We start from the raw sequence: 17,076 nt of genomic DNA, 5'->3' as shown, positions 1-17,076 counted from the left end.
TTGGAGATATTCTGCTCTTGAGTGGTCTACTTCGTTAAAAGTGATCCTGATTGGACAGCTTATAAATCTAAAGACCTTCCAAATATGTCTAAAACCCCCCTGAACTATATTTCCACAGTTAACAACTAAACAAAATGTGTGATTATTGAACTCAAGTGACAAATGTCCATAGGTTCGAAAATTCATGTTTTCGTACCTTAAGTAAGCAATGAAGATATTAGGTCTTAATGGGTATCCAATAGAAGAGAAGAATTTCCCATTAGATATCCAGTCGAAGTTTTAGGTTCCTTAATCCATGAGTATAATATGAACTAGCCTATTAACAGTGAAAATAACTAAAAGTTTTGCTGGTTGCACAAGTAGTGTCAACAGAAAGATTTTAGATTTTTCTTTTTTGATTCTTTTAGCTCTAACTTGAGAAAAACTACAGTGTCATCCGCACTGTAAAAGTGCCTAATTTTGTTAGTTGTTGTGGCATTAGCCATAACTATATTAATGGTTGGCTTATAAGGGAGTCTTAACTCTTCTGAAGAGCAAAAGGTTTGATTAGATCTAATCAAACCTATTTTGATGACCAACATAGAATTAACATGAAAAGATCACACCAAGATGGGTGTGAATCTAATTTTTCAGACAATGTTTATTTTAAATTGTTGAATCAGTACTTCAAGGTATTGGAAGTACAGGACTATTACATTTTGTAGTAACCAGACTGACACAGTGAGTTAGAAGCTTGTTATTTATTGGCTACATGGGCAGCAGAGCCAGGAAAGACCAGCTCTGCCAACAGCTCCCAGAGGAATTAATCAGTACATTCTGTTGCCAAGAAACATACATTCTGAGGGCAAATTCATCATATAGCATGTTTAAAGATACAATACATGAGATACGTCACAACATATCTTCTCCTCCTCCAAACGAAAACAAAACAACAAAACAAGCTAAGACATAAGAAAACTTACTGCCTATATCTAGAAGGTCTAACAATGTTACTAGACCTTTTCCTGTAACATGTTTGATCGGAACCAAAAGGAACATCTTCCGCTGAACCTGATGTGGCATTTTTTACTTGAACCTTCACCACCCTATTAAGGTTCCACCAAAGACCACCATCAACTTTTACAGAATTTCCAAGAATCTTCCTAATTTTGACTGGTTCACTAAATTTGCTATTCCCTTTCTTAGAATAAACAGCAGTTTTAATCTTGACGTTAAGTGGAACTAGTTTAGCACTTTTCCGTGAATCAAAATATTGCTTCTGTTTCGCTTGAGTAATAAACACGTTTTCACACGCTAAGGACATCAGCTGGGCAACATCAGATTCAGACCTGACCCACTTGCTCATCCAGGCAGGTCTAAAACTGGTGTTAGGCTCACGTCCCTGCAAAAGCTCAAAAGGCTAAACCTTTGTGGAAGAGTGTGGCGTAGTTCTGTAAAACCACACCATTGTGTTTAGAGCCTTGTAAATATCATGACCACCAGCTCTGGCCCACTTAATACACTCCCCCACCACCGATTCATCCGCTCAACTAAACCATTAGTTTGTGGGTGGTAGAGGGAGCTCTTGTGGTGTTTGACACCTGACTCAACAAGAAAAGCTTCAAATTCCGTGCTGACAAACTGTTTTTCGTTGTCCGAGACCAGAGTCTCAGGAATGCCTTCTCTCAACCACACATCTTTGAGAAACTTCACAAAAGTTTTCGTGTTAGCCTCCTTCACCGTTTTCACCTCTGGTCATTTTGATGCAGAATCCATGAGGACCAAGATGAACCGAGAACTCCCAGGAAGAACTTCGAACGGCCCATGACATCAATACCCATTTTCATCCAGGGACCTTTGGGATACTCAATGGGGATCAACGGAGGAACAGAAACTTTCAGACTTTTGTCAGCCGCACCACAGACACAACAATTAGCAACCACCAGATCAATCTCGGTGTCCATACTTGGCCACCAATATGTGTCCCAGCTGCGCCGCTTAGTGAGAGTAGAGCCGAGATGGCCTTCATGAGCCCTATCAATGATAGTTTTTCGGAAGACATCAGAAGGTACAAACTTGTCCCCCCTCAGCAGCAAACCATCTTCTATGGATAGCTCATCCTCAATCTTACAGAAAGGCTGGAAAGAGACTGGAAGAGGTTTTTCTCTTGGCCACCCATTTATAACGTAAGTAAAGACTTCATGAATCACACAGTTGGATTCCAATGCCTGGACCCAATCAGTCTCAGAAGCCAGATCAAGGTCAGGAAGATCTAACACAGCAACTAGACAGTCATCACAGTCCTCATTGGAAAAGTCATCTAGATTGACTTCATCATGTTCATTCACCTTGATAGGGAAACGGGAAAGGAAATCTGCCCGTCTATTTTTTTCACCAGAAATGTGTTCCACTCTGAACTGGTACTGCAAAAGTTTCATCACTATACGCATAATTCTCGGAGAACAGCACTTACTCACACTCCCCCCCAAAATGTTTACGAGTGGCTTATGATCCGTTAAGAGTAAAAACCACTTGCCCCAGATGTAAGGTTGAAACTTTTATATCGCCCAGGAACAGGCCAACAACTCCTTCTCAATGACCGAGTACTGGAGCTCAGGAGTCCTTAACACTCTGGATGCGAAACATACCGTATTCTCACAATTCTTGCCCCATTGGGTTAAGGAGGCACCAATACCTGCCTGACTCGCGTCCACTGTGACACAACAAGACAAACTAGGGTCAAAAGGTTTTAAAATGGGTCCATCTTTCAAGGCTGACTTAACCAACCTAAAAGCAACAGCACACTCCTCTCCCCATTCAAACTTGACTCCCTTCTTGAGTAAATTACTTATGGGACGTGCCATGGATGCAAAGTTGGGAATGAACTGTAAGTAGTACTCCCATAATCCCAAAAGTGACTTGACCCCAGCTTTGTCCACTGGTTCAGGGGCATCCAAAATGGCTTGAAGTAAACCTGGTTGAGGACTGACTCCATCATGAGATATAACATGCCCCAAGTATTCAACTTTTGAACACAGAAATTTGCATTTCTCTTCCTTTAACACTACACCACGTTTTTTTAACAGTGTTAACACTTTCTCCAAGACATTATCATGAGATGCAATATAATTTCCAAAAATGAGTACATCATCCTGAAGCACCAGGACGCCCTTAACACCCTTGAGTATATTGCCCATTATCTTCTGGAAAACAGATGCCGCTGAAGCAAGGCCAAATGGCAACGGACAGTAGCGAAATGTTTCCAGAGGCGACACAAATGCAGTCAGATGACCTGATTCTGGGTCCAATTCCACTTGATGGTATGCACTGGCTAGGTCTAGTTTGGTGAAATAACGTGCTCCCTTGGTGAGAGAAAATAAGTTGTTAATTTTTGGTAAAGGGTGAGAATCTACCCATATGTCTTTATTTAGAGATCTCAAGTCCACACAGACCCGAAGATCACCTCCCCTTTTTCTTGCCACCTCCCCTTTTTCTTGCCACAACAAGGAGTCAGTTGGTTCGATGATCCCTCTATCACACAACACCTTTAATTCTTTTTCTAGGTCCTCCCTCACACTAAACGGTACCCTTCTAAGTTTGTGCTTAATGGGAATAGCTCCATTTTTAACAATGATTTTATGTCTAAAGCCTTTGATTTTACCCAGGTTCTTACTAAAAACTTCCGGAAACTTGTTTTTCCAAGTGATGCTAGCATCTTCACAGTAAACAACTAATACCTGCTCCTTGGTTCCAGGTTTCAATATCATCCCAAAAAGCCCCTGATGGAACCAACCCAATATGTTGAGGTCTTTCACAGCAACATATATCTTTCCTTTTATCCTCCTGCCTTTAAATACCATCTCTTCTTCAAAGAATCCCATTAAATCTATCTTCCGTCCCTCATATGAAACGGGAGAGCGGTCAGGAGGGGAGAGAGCTTGAGAACCATTCCACGTCTCATTGAACAATTCTTGAATAATCATGGTGATTTTTGCCCCTGAGTCTACTAACAACTTCACCGTATGATTCCCAATATTGATGTCCACAATAGGATCAATGCATGGTGAAGGGTCACCCACCACAACACCTTGATCATAATGACCTTTAGAAGGGTTAACATCATCTCAATTCCTGACAACAGAAATAACTCCAGAATCAGATTCATAGTCAGATTCATGTACAGAAGATTGAGGGAGCGACTGATTCACCGCAAAATCAAATGGCTCACAAAAGTGAATTCCAAAATGTTCATTTATTTGATGATTTTCAACAGAGATGGTGATGTTCAAAGCAGTAGCAATTCTTCAATATTTCAAACACGTAACACAAACAGCCGACGCGTTTCGTCCACAGATGGACATCATCAGGGCTCCTGTAAATGTATATCTTATTTGAAGACGAGATCTTGTCTTAGTACTCGATTGGTCCTACTGTAATATACCTGATATTAACTCTAAATTAGTGTCATAGTCAGATTCAACTGTGCAGACTGTTGGTTTCCTTACATTTCTATTTTTCTATAAACAGATCTTGGCAAAATGCCCCATCTTTTTGCAATAATTGCACATAACATTGCCAGAAACATTGAGAAAAAGGAAGAAGCGCCAGTTAGGAAATATGGAATACATCAGAAACTTAGCCTGGATTTACAGAAGAAGGGAAATTTATGTGTGGTAAGCAGGAAAGATCAGGTTCAAGGGCTGAAGATGGTGGGTTGGATGATTGTGTACAACAGTTCAAAGCTATGGGTGATCAAGTTCTGTCAGAGAAGAACCTGTAGTTAGAGGAATTTAGTATTTGTACGGACAGAGTGCTTATTTTTAGCTTCCATCGAACTGGGTAGGGAGTTGCAATTTATGTATTGAGCCTCCATAATATAAATGACAGATACTAGGAGTGTAAATGCTCCTAGAAAATCTAAACCTGTTGCTTCTCAAATAGTAGGGGATATATTTGGAGCTAAGACACCTTTTGCTATACCTATAGCTTTAAATGGCTTGAAGATCAGAAAGATGTCTACTTTGGTAGATCGTTTGACTAATAACAGGGCTGGCGCTTTAACTGCATTAAATCACGAGCTCATACCCATACAAGCTATAGTACTGCGAAATAGGCATATTTTAGGCATCCTATCAGTAAAAAAGGCAAAGTCTGTTGCATGCTTCATGTTCAGCAATGCTGTACTTATGTGCCGGTTGCAAGTAACCAGACTAACAAATTCATAACCAACATGATAGATAGCTCTCATAAGGTGAAGTACTTAGAAGATAGCTGAGCGGTTTAGTGGTATTGGAGAAGGAATCCCTAGAATATATTAATGTTGATACTAATTGTGACCCGATGGTGGTTTGTCCTCTGCTTCATAAGATTTCATTTAATCGATTGCATAATATTTGTAGCACCCATATTCTGATTATAATTTGCTGCTAATCTGATTTTTGCCTTCTGTAAACCATTAATTTTTAATACATCTTCATGCTTTGAACCTAAAATATTTGCTACACTTTTTGTGGAATCTAATGTGCTTCACACATTATTGAATGCATTTGATTGGTTTGGCAGGCTCAGCTGAGGAGTACCATAATCCTTAGTTGATTAACACTGCTCCACTGAGAAAAGAGCTTCATGGTCCTCAAATAATTGCCACGAAGAAGGTCTAAAAGATAGTAAATACTTAACCACAATCTGAGTGAAAAAAGAAGGTCTTAAACCATAGCGAACTTCATTTCGTCTTTTCAGACATAAGTGAGACACATTTTTAACCTGCATGTGACTAATACAATTACAATGTAAAGACTATAGGTCTCATGAATTATTTTGTTTCGCTGCTTGAGTAGGTTTTTTCTCAGCTTGTACTGAGAACATAAGATCTTCCTTGTGTTAGTCTATCATAGCGGGGTTAGTAAGGATTAGTCCTGATGTGATCTTACTTATTTCATTTCATTTTCATTTCAAATCTTTATTTCGGTTAGTTCCAACCATAAAAGATACAAATAAAATTAACATTAAAATACATTCTTAATAAATCCAATAGTTTCACAGCAACGTAGTGGGGCAAATTGATCCGTGGTAATTGCATGATCCAAATCAAAATCGCCAATAAAACCTATCTACATCAATAAATATTTAAAAAATGTGTAAAAAGCCAGGCTTTCTTTTCATATAAAATCACGACTTATTCCAACATACAATTATTATTCTTAGTATTTGATAGTTTTAATTTTACAACTAAATAACAAAACAGTAATATTGACAACAGAGGAGAACACAATTCATCAATGAGGCAACCATTTTTCAAAGAGCAAGTGCAGAATATTTCACAATTTGAGACCATTAGTCCCCTAGTGACTAAAATGTTAATCCCGCTTTATTCCTTATAAGATACACATTGAATAGGAATCTGCTTACGCTGAAGACGACTGTTTGTGACGTATCTGTCTTCAATATATGTTCTGCTTCTTTGCAATGCCTAATGTTCAGGTTTTTACAGAGGGGTCTTATCCATTTTTTCCTAGCCGCATCATATGCAGAGCAAAAGAACAATATGTGTAGGTCATTTTCTACAGCCATTTTTGCACATAAGGTGCACTGATCACAACTATTATTATCATGGCTTTTGCTCCATCTTGATTTAGTAATATTTATCTGCAAAACCTCGTATTTTAAAAACAGGGATTTTGCTAGCTGGGGGCGCACCTCGTCTAAAAACGGTTCAAACTGCGCAGTATTTTTAAAAGCAAGAACTCTTAATGTAAGAGACCCCACAGAGATACCATGTAGCACACTATCATTAATGTGTGCCCAAAATAATAGTTTTAATTGTTTTTTACAGGCCAGAGTTAATTGGAAGGGATTCTCCCAATAATGGGAAACGCCCAACTTAGTCATCCATACTGCTACATGTTTAAACCAGGGGATCTCCTTACACTGATCAAAATTCATGATCTCTTCTAGATGCTCTCTATAATGAAGGAGCTCTGGTGTTGACCAAATTCTCGCCCAAAATAAGAGGGGTCTTAATAATGCATGATGGTCAGTCCGTTTAAAATTAAGGTCCATGACCACTGGGATTAGAGGTGTTCTAGTAGGGATACTTAATAATTTCCAAATCAAGTTATTTTCTCCCTTTTCAAAAGTGTTTTTGCAATAAGGCCCCCAATTTTCCGCTCTATATAGGGAGGCTGATTGTGCTTTATGTTTAAAAACCTCCAGTGCGGGGGAAACAGCTTTTGATGTACTAGCCGAATGTTTTTTTTAATTGGCGATGAGTTTTGGAGCAAAACGATTTTATTCTTTTCCATTTGCAGCTTCCAAGATAGTTTGGTATCCAGTGTTATCTCTAGATAGTTAAAACTTTGCACGTATTCTAGTTTTTGACCTTTTAATACTAGATTATTTTTGAAAGATTTATGAGGGTTTATAGATATGTATTTTGTTTTGCCGGAATTGATTTCGAGGCCTTTCGTAGTACAGTATACATAAAAGGAATCCACAAGACATTAAAGTCCCTTTAGGGTTTGCGAGATTAAGATGGTATCGTCGGCAGACAATAATGCTGGTATTACTTCCCTCCCCAACTTGGGAGAGTCGTTTTTGCAAGTTCCCAGGTATTTTGGAATATCGTTTACATAAAGTGAGAAGAGCGTGGGTGCCAATACGCACCCCTGGCGCAGTCCTCTACTAACTGCTATTGCCTTAGTTAGTTCTCTCCTTGGACCTCATCTTACTTTGACAAAATTCCCTTCATGGAGCCTAATTAACTGTACAAGTAGTTCAACCGGCACCCCTAAGCATTTTAACGTATTCCACAATAAGTGCCTGGGTACCAGATCGAACGCTGCATTTAAATCTACGAAGGCAATATATAAACTGCCTTTCTTTATGTTAATGTATTTCCAGCAAATACATGTAAACCTAAAAACTTGATCGACTGTGCTGGTTTTAATTCTAAACCCTGCCTGATATTTTGACATAACTTTGGTCTCCTCTATCCACTCAGTTAATCTGTTTAAAATATGCCTGGCGAAAACGTTTTGTAAAATATCGATTAAACTGATGGGGTGATAATTTGCAGGATCATGCCGGTTACCCTTTTTAAAAATTGTCACAGTCTCTGCCCCTTTCCACGTTTCAGGTATTGGTGTGCCTGTAACTATTGAATTACATAGAAAATGTATGTATGGTCCTGTCAGGGGGTTCCTGTCTGCCAGGGGCAGGGAGAAGACTTTAACACCTATTCCTTTCCGCCCCGAGTGCAGGACGGCCATGGCCCCTTTAATGTTGCTTGGGCTTTCCCAGAGGTGGGAACTACGCCGGAGATGTCATCATCCGTCATTCATTCAGGAGCCAGGAAGGAGCTGATAGCGTTCTACCCGGAAGGGGATGGCGCGCATGTAGAAGCCGGAGCGGGAGCAGAGAAAGAGCTGACCATCATTGCTGCGGAGAAGGAATTGACCAGCGTTGCTACTGAGGCGCCCGGGACTAAGGAGAACGAAGAATCGGAAGTCGCGCAGTCCAAGGAAACGAGAAAGCCAGGAGGCCAACGAGAACACAAGCCGCCCCGCCACGCTTCTGGAGAAGTGTGGCTAAACAAGGTAGGGGCCCGAATAAGAGGACTCGTCTTGTCACGGGGAGGGACTGGGTAGGGGTGGTTGAGGGAGGTCACGGGACGGGGCTGTGTTTGCTATCAGAGTCGCTAAACATAACCTCCCCCTTCGAGCACACACTGAGGCGCCTATTTCACAAAGTGATGTGTTTTGGTGGAAGTCCCTGGTGATCCCCTCACTCCCCGCCCCCTTCTTCCAGACCCGGAACTCCGGTGAAATTAGTAACCCAGGGTCTTTTTCTTTTTTTTCTCTTTGTTGTTCTAACGGGAGCGCCCTTACGGACCCCAGTCGAAAAAGGACCCTAAAGACAAGGAGCGCAGAAGGAAGGACTTTCACCAAACTTACCCACGAGCTGCACTACCACCGGCTCTGTTCTCCCAGGAGTAAGACATTATGTTGACTGATTGTTGTACTGAATAAAGAAGTACCCCTTAGAAAATCATACCAGTGTAGTGGTACTTATCTTCTACGTCCCCCCCCTTCCCATCCATCACAGGTCCCCAAACCTCAGAGTCGTGTTTCAATAGATTTCCTGGTACTTTATCAAGCCCCGGGGCTTTCCCTCGTTTAATGGCCTCAATTGCCTTATTTGTTTCATCCTGGCTAAACTGCTTATTGGCAGCCTTTGCGGCCCGCTCTAAATCTTTAGTTAAGACAAATTGGTCCCAGTTTGTATCTGAGTACAGCCTGGAAAAATGTTCACCCCATGTGTTCTCATCTTGGAACAGGTCTTTATTAGACCTGCCCATTTTATTCCCTTTCGCTGTTATTCTCCAAAAGCCGGCTTGATCTTTGGACTTGGCTGCATTTATTAGATCTATTTCAAATCTATTTACAAATAGAGGAGTGCCCACATTATTAGTACTGCTCCCTATCGATGGTCTATGAAAGTAGCCTAATGGTAAGGTACAAATACAACTGTTTTTAAGTGAGCTCTCCTCCTGGACATTTAATATATTCCTAACCAGGTGAGGCGTCTAAAATTAATACCCACGCAATCCCCGCTTATGTCCTTTGATGAGTCCCCCAGCCACCCTACTCTATGAACCATAATAATATCTTCAATGTTTAGTGGACGGAAACATTTAAATTTTGATAGCCAGTCCACTACTTTATTCCGTAGGTTAACCCAAGATTCCTTCTGCTCTTTTCTTAAGGCAGGCACTCCAGCTAACACCAATACATATGGACATGATGCTGGGAGTAATTGTATAACATCCTCATTAGGTATTAAATCTGTACCTTTTGGACTGTATATTACTGTATTAACATGATGACTGCTTAATCCATCAGGGGCTATTTGAACCTACGATCTATTTATCAGGCTCGTTCCAGTTCCAGCTATAGCCCGCAGCCTGCCCTCAATATGCCCCTCTTTACGATATTCCAAATTATTAGGTTTAAATAGAGGTGCATCTCTGGGCACATTACCCCTCCTGCATGTTCCATCTTTATCATTGGTGACCCAACCCTCCAATTGTGGTTGCATTTGTAAATACGTCTGTACTTGGGGGACCCCATCCTGAGTATCCATGCAAGTAAGGCCATCACTCAACATCGAGTGCCCTAATATAGTATTCACTTGCTCCATTTTTTTCTCTAGCAATTTTAAATTCGCACTCATATGCTCCTCCAACTGACTTAACCTTGCCTCAAGCTCAGATTCTAGGGGACATTTTTATTGTGTACTCTACCCTTCCCACTATTTCCTCTATCTGTAAGGCATATGGAGCACAATCTGGTTCTGCCTGTGTGCTAACTGAATTTTTAAATAGCGTTCGTCCTTCCTCATAATCTAATTTTTTTCGCTTTAGTTGGCCCCCCACCTTTCTTCTCCTTAGGATTCCTCACAACAGGTTTTTCATTCTTGTGCACTAGCTGTTCTTGCCCCTTTTCCCCCACAATCAGACATTGCTTCCGTAGCCTTGATGTTATACCAAGACTAAATGAGCTACTCTTCGCCTCTAACTGTACTTGTGGGGAAATTATAGGAGTATTTGACAGCCGTGAATCATTTTGGACCGTTATTACAGGGCTCAAAGGAATTGTTTGCATATTGTCTGTAGGTTTAGGGGAAAGCAATAACCTATTTATAGAGGAATTAGTAGGGTCAAGAGATAAACGCCTTTCTGCTAGTTGAATTTCATGATTCAGTAGAGATTCTGCTCTTATGATAAAGGCGTCTAATGTGGCAGCAGGGCCCTTAAGATTACTCTTAATTTTGTCTGTAGCTCTCAACTTGCAAAAGCAGAGAAACACAGTAGTTAAGGGCCAGGAAGAGGTATAAGTAAGAAAACAGTCGATTTAACAGCTACTGAAGCCCACGACCTCTAAACTGCGTTTAACACAACTAATTAGGCTTACCCCACATATGTCAATGTTCAAACGTTAGAGGGGTGGCCCAGTCCAGTCTCAGCCAGTCTCTGATAAGCGCGGATGGCCCACCCTTGGCCCGGGCTTCGCCCGGGCAACGCCTGCGCGCATCCCGCGCTGCAGGAGCCCTTGTGCATTTTTAAAGCGCCTCCTGGCGCTTCGGCGTGACGCTTTGTTCGGCGCTGCAAGGGGACGCTAGGGGATGTAGTCCCCGGCACCCGCATCAGGAAGAAACTCAATGCGGGGCAAGGAGCGTCCTAGTCGACGTTGCAGTCCCCTCGGACCGTGGCTGGGCTTGGCGATAGCTGTGGCGGCAGTGGCGTGAGTTAAGGAACCCACGCTGCGGGAGCCTTTGTGGGTTTTTAAAGCGCCTCCTGGCGCTTAGGCGTGACGCTGTGTCTGGAGCCGCAAGAGGATGCTGGGGGAAGTAGTCCCCGGCACCCGCGTCAGGAAGAAACTCAATGCGGGGCAAAGAGCGTCCTAGTTGACGTCGCGGTCCCCTCGGATCGTGGCTGGGCTTGGCAATAGCTGTGGCAGCAGCGGCAGTGGCGTGAGTTAGGGGTTGGATCCCCTAATATACAATCCGCAGAACTGTGATGGGCAAAGATACTCAAGCTGGATTAGCATTAAGGTTGTACATATGAAATCGCCTGAAGTGAGGAAGTCATGTCTACCCTGTAATTTTAAAGGTGTCCCATAATGTTTCTGTAAGATTGGGAATATGACTTCAGGAAAAAATAACATGAACTAAGGTGTACTCAATAATAATACTAATAATAATAATTGAGAAGTGTCACAGTCGTTTAGGCAGCATTTTTTTGCAAAATCTTTATACAACCATTTTTAAACATCTTTTGTGACTACGTAACTGAACTATGTCACATTACCTTATACTGCAAAGCTTAACAATGTTGAAGAATTTAGGTTTTCTGGGATGCACGTTATAAGCAAAATAAACATACTGACTTTAGAAGTACAGCTTAGAATTCAGGTCATCCCTCAGTCAAACCTGCACCCCACTTTGGACCATGACCCAAAAATAATGACTGTAAGATTTGTAGTATGGGACTTTTTCCTAACATTTGGTACACTATATTAAAAAAAGGCATTTCTATATGTTTTTGGGGATACATATCGGCATCTATAATTAAATACTTACACTTAAAGTCTTGAAGGCACTCCTATATGTTATTGCAGATGCTTTCTTTGCATTTTTGTTTAATATTAACAAATATAAGCAAATGAAAACGACGAGATGCATTCTCACATTGGAATTGACATTGCATGCCTTTTTGTCGTTTCTCAGTAAATTAGATTAAATAATTAAAAAAAAACATCTCTACCCTTTGAAGTTATGATTTACGATCGGTATACTTTCCACGCTCAAAATGTCATAGATAGAATGGGATGGGGATGATAGTAGGGTTTACTGTTAGGAGAATCACTATTGATGTATCTCTAAACCAACGATTTATGACTTTTCTGGCTTCATTGCTATGTCGAACGCAGAGATGGTGGGTGTGTGAGATACCACTGAAACCTCAGGAAAAACTGCGCCCAGGAGTGACGGACGTGCCTCAGTAGATACACACCATTACCACTTCATGCAACGAGTGGGCTAGCTAACAGCATTCTCAGGCATTTCACAGGTAAGAACCTGAAACGACAGAACTGTGCGTGCTGGCATGCTGAATGAATCCGTTTCCTGACAAGAATGAACAAAACACTACTTGCATGAGAGCAGGACATAGCTTTCACAGCTTTCAGATCCGACCCGCTACAGAAGGTGTTTCCAGCACCACGGACAATAAGGCCTTTCCCATCTTTCCAGTCTTCCAGCTCCTTCACCCGCTCCAGAAGCTCAACCATCATTGTTCCTGCCAACAGAGAGGGTACATGAAGCGTCCCAAGAAACACAAGCCCACGTTCACCATACAATATGTTAGGAGATACTTGTACAGGCATGCTGTCATGAAGGTGCTTCAAAGACCTGAACACCGTCTGGTTATACTTAGAACAGGAAAGCGATTCAATGGATGCATCATGCTGGATCTGTAATGCAACAGAATGGATCTAATATACATTTAAGGCAAGAACAACAGGTGGATTGGCGCGAAGAGCTAGGAGCGAGGGTATACATGGCGGGTGCAAACACAATGGGGGTTTTTATAGCACTGTTACCAAATGGCACATTATGATCACCATAAAATGTACTAATACCAAAAGTAAAATATCCGCCTGTAGCAAACTGTGTAATTGAATTGCCACACTTTCAGCTCAATGAAAAAGCAAGTCTAAGAAAACTTGATGGCCAGTATGGCTGACAGTCTTCTGGAGTGCCCTGACTCTGTGTAGGTGACTGAAAAAGAGATGGGAGTCAGAAATTCTGGAAACAGAACCCCCTGTTAACAGTAAAAAGAGATATGATGTGCTTGGCTGTGGCTGCTCCAAGTAAGATATATATGGTGTAAACTGTACAGAAAACAATCACAAATGATTACTTGACACCAATCCTGGAACCACATTGACCATAAGTCGAAGCATGTTACACTCTGTCAACGGACATAAAGCACACCCCTTCCCTTCGTCTCTTGGTTATGTAATAACCACACACTGATGGACAACGTTTTGCAAGTTTTTATTGAGAAGTTGCAATGAGGAGTTGTGATGTTTGAATTTGTAGCGGTCTGATTTCATGTGAAGACCAGAGACTAGCATTATACATACCTTTTATTGCTACTCCAAACTGCAGTACTTTAAAGCAAACTTCAACCGTGCTTAAAGTTCTAGAATTAAACCCCCATACAGTCTATATAAACCAAAGCCCAGCAGCCATCTTCCTCTTTCATCTGCTGCTCCTTGCCAGTTAAGTATCTGTCAGACCTATTTTACAATTTGATTATTAATGATACATTTGAGATATTATGTTGGTTTTTAACTTGAATGGTGTATTCATTTGTATATGAGAAGTTTGTAGATTAAAATTGGTTGTTTCTATGGTTTCCCAAATTGCAGGATATCCATTTTTAAGGTGTTACGAAAAAAACGAAGAAAAAAAATGTATGTTGGTGAATATGGTAATTAGTTTTTTTAAATATGTTTTAGGCGCATAGTATGGCATAATAAGGTTTGTCTTGCAGGTTTCACCCTTGTTGGACTTGGCCCTTCTGGCAGGTTCACCCCTAAACTTTTTGCTTTGTGATTGTGAATTGGTGGTAGTGATTTTTGGTTTCTGCGCACTTTCACTGTGTCCCAGTGGAAAGTGTGTGCGCACTCCGAGTGTGTGGAGTAAGGTTGGCCTGCCCTCCCATAGGAATGCATGGAGAATGTCTGTGTCCCTGGTAGTTTTTGATGCGTGAGGTGTGCAGGCTCGAGTTTGGTATGTGCGGACTTGTGTGATTGAATGCTGCGCAATGATATGTGCGGCGTGTATGTGTCTAGTGTGGAAGTGCCACTTCTAGACATGGGTGTGCGTGTGCATTGAATGTGCTGGCACGTGATTGGCTGGAGCTGGCTGGAGAGCCTGGCTCCAGGAGTCTGGATGGGTCTGCCCGGTGGGGAGTGTGGAGATTAGCATGCTGATGGCTGGGGAGGAGTGCACCTGGGTCCTGAATAGGGCTGGGCTTTCCCCACACAATGCTGGCTCCGCCCCCTGTGGTGCGACTGATGACCCTAGCCCTGCCAGTAAATAGAGTGAGGGGCTGAGCACATCAAGAGTGCTCACAAACCAGCTGCGACTGGTTTTTCCCCTCACCCTGAGCAAAGACAAAGGGAAAAGGTGTATAAAAGAGTGGCTGTGACCCCATGAAAATGTTCTCTTCCAGGATCCTTTTGCTGAGGGGGGCTGTTGCTGTTGGGCGCCAGGAGGACCGCCACTTGGACTGCCTCCCTGCCTGGAGGCCCAGTGAGCTGGCTCTGGGCCCAGCCTTGCCCCCCTGCCTGCCTCAAGAACTTTGAAAAGCTCTACTTTGCTCTAAGCGCCAGGGAGCACTTTCTTTTTACCTATAGCGCAGGGAGCGCTTTATGGTTACTTGTGGACCTTTAAATTTTCATCAGGCACTTGGGAGCGCTTTGTGTGCCAAGCCGGTGCCCACCTGGAATTTGCCCAGGATTGCTGAGCATATCGAGTGCCCACCTCGATTTATTGTTTATTTCCCACAGTGCTCACCCCACGTCTTTATCCTCCATCGACCGGGAGCCTACCCCGGATTGACTACCAACAAGGAGAGCATTCCCTCGGGCCGCCGCTCTGCCCGCGGCGACCCGGAAGCAGCTGGCTGGTCGGCCAACCGCAGCGCGGCCCCGGAAGAAGGGCCGGAAGTCCCGCCCCCGCAGCCCGAGAGGAAGGAACCTGCCGCGTCGGGTCAGTGAGGCTCTCATGAGGGAGAGCCCCGGCCGCCTGCCTGGAAGGGAGAAGTCCGGCCACGAGAGCCGAGAGGCCCCGCAGCCAGTAAAGGGAACCGCCGCATAGAGGAGCCCCCGCCACAGCAGCCCGGTGAGTGTGGGTGTCTGGGGGGCTCAGCAGTGGTTCGAGAGCGGCCCAGGATGGCAGAGGGCCGCTCCATCGTTCAGTGGCAGCACTCAGGGGGCATTATTGCTTAGAGCCACGAGAGGCTCTCCAGTTGTTCACGGGTCCCCCGTGAGGGACCCCACCGCTCCCCCCACACCGGGTGCGATCCTTGAAGAGCCCCAGAGAGGCTCGGGGGCATAGTTGGTTTACGAGTCTGAGAGCCTCCAAAAGGCGGCATTTTGTGTGCGAGCCCAGAGAGGCTCGTGGGGGCATATTTGTTGAGCCCTGCGAGGCTCCCAGCCCACAGTTGTTTTAGAGCCCCAGAGAGGCTCTGGAGTGCCATTCTGTTGGTTTAGAGCCACGAGGCTCTTGGGGGACACAAGTGCTTTGGCCAGAGCCTGCGAGACTCCAGCGTTGGCCCCCTCATTGTCTACACAGCTGCCCAGCACTTAGTGGGCAGCTGCCACATTTAGGCCCCCCCTGACATTGGGACCCAGGGCGTCCTAGCCCCAACAAGGCCAGTTGGCCTAGGGACAGTCACAGGTGGTGACTTATGTGAGTTTGGCGCAATTGTGTTTTCCTGCACCTCTGAATGTGTTTCTATGCGTCATGTGCCTTGTTCTTACACCGCTGAATGTATGTTTATGCATCATGTGTTTTCCTTCCCTACACCTCTGAATGCTGTGATGCATCATGTGTAATGTACTTATACCCCTAAATGTATGGTGATACTTAGGTGGTTGTTTTTCTCCTTGTACAGATGGTGCTAGTGAGGTCTTGGTTCCCTGCGTGACCTGTTCCTAAGGTGGTTAGGGTTGCGTAGGTGGTACTTACCTGTTACCAGTAGTTACTGGTTGTGTGCTAATTTGTGCTACAGTGATTTTATATTCTATGTTCCAAGTGCTAATTCTACCAAGTACTAAGTCTGAAAGTGCATATTCCTGACAGTGGTCCAGGTGTCCCTGTCTTGTACATATCCCCTGTAAATTCTGCCCGTGCCTGTTGGCACATTGTAAAGTGTGTGTTTTTATCTAATGTGTTTTGGTATAATACAAAGGCTATTTTTATATATAACCTTGTGTGGAGTTTCCTTTGTGGTGGGCCTTGGGTGTTGTTGCTGGGTGCGCGCACAAACACTTAACCTACATAGCCTCCAAGTTTAGCCTTGCTGCTCGCGTCACGTTACCTAGAGGGAGAGCAGGGGTTATCTTGGCGTGTAACTCCCTTGCCCTGACTTGGGAATGGTGGTCTCTGACTGACTTTGGCACAAGCCCTGGCCAGCCAGGGATCCCATTTCTAACAACCCTTGTGTACCGCTCATCTAGAAGTGCATGAAGAGTGGGAGAAACTGTCTCAAAGCATGGTATTTTCCTATTTGGGCTGTGTGCCGACACAGTCTTTCATTCGGCTCAGGCGCGAGGGGGGCGAGTGTTCCCTGTGGCTGGCCGTATTTTTGTGGCTCCTGTTGCGATTATGTTGTGCGTGGTGTGCACATCACTGAGTCATCAGAACAGGCAACCATTTTGTTGGGAAAGCGGTTGCCTGGGAGATTGGAGTCTCCGGCAAGCAGTTTTGTGAGCAAAGTAATGCACTTAATTTTCAGCTTGT

At 43.5% G+C, this 17,076-nt stretch overlaps 1 protein-coding gene across 2 annotated transcripts in view; it reads right to left on the bottom strand.

Annotated features, from left to right (window-relative positions):
• The window catches only part of ECHDC1 (ethylmalonyl-CoA decarboxylase 1), a 329,806-nt gene that overhangs the window by 122,433 nt on the left and 190,297 nt on the right, over positions 1-17,076 (bottom strand). The window contains exon 3 of one of the 2 annotated variants that reach the window (XM_086927019.1): positions 12,689-12,835. In XM_086927019.1, coding sequence (XP_086783145.1) covers positions 12,689-12,835 — 147 coding nt within the window. The remainder of the gene's footprint in view (positions 1-12,688; positions 12,836-17,076) is intronic. The other variant, XM_086927020.1, reaches the window with a different exon arrangement.

Source organism: Lissotriton vulgaris, chromosome 6 (assembly GCF_964263255.1).
Source record: "Lissotriton vulgaris chromosome 6, aLisVul1.2, whole genome shotgun sequence".
Taxonomy (NCBI): Eukaryota; Metazoa; Chordata; class Amphibia; order Caudata; family Salamandridae; genus Lissotriton; species Lissotriton vulgaris.
This window is presented reverse-complemented; position numbering and strand designations above follow the sequence as displayed.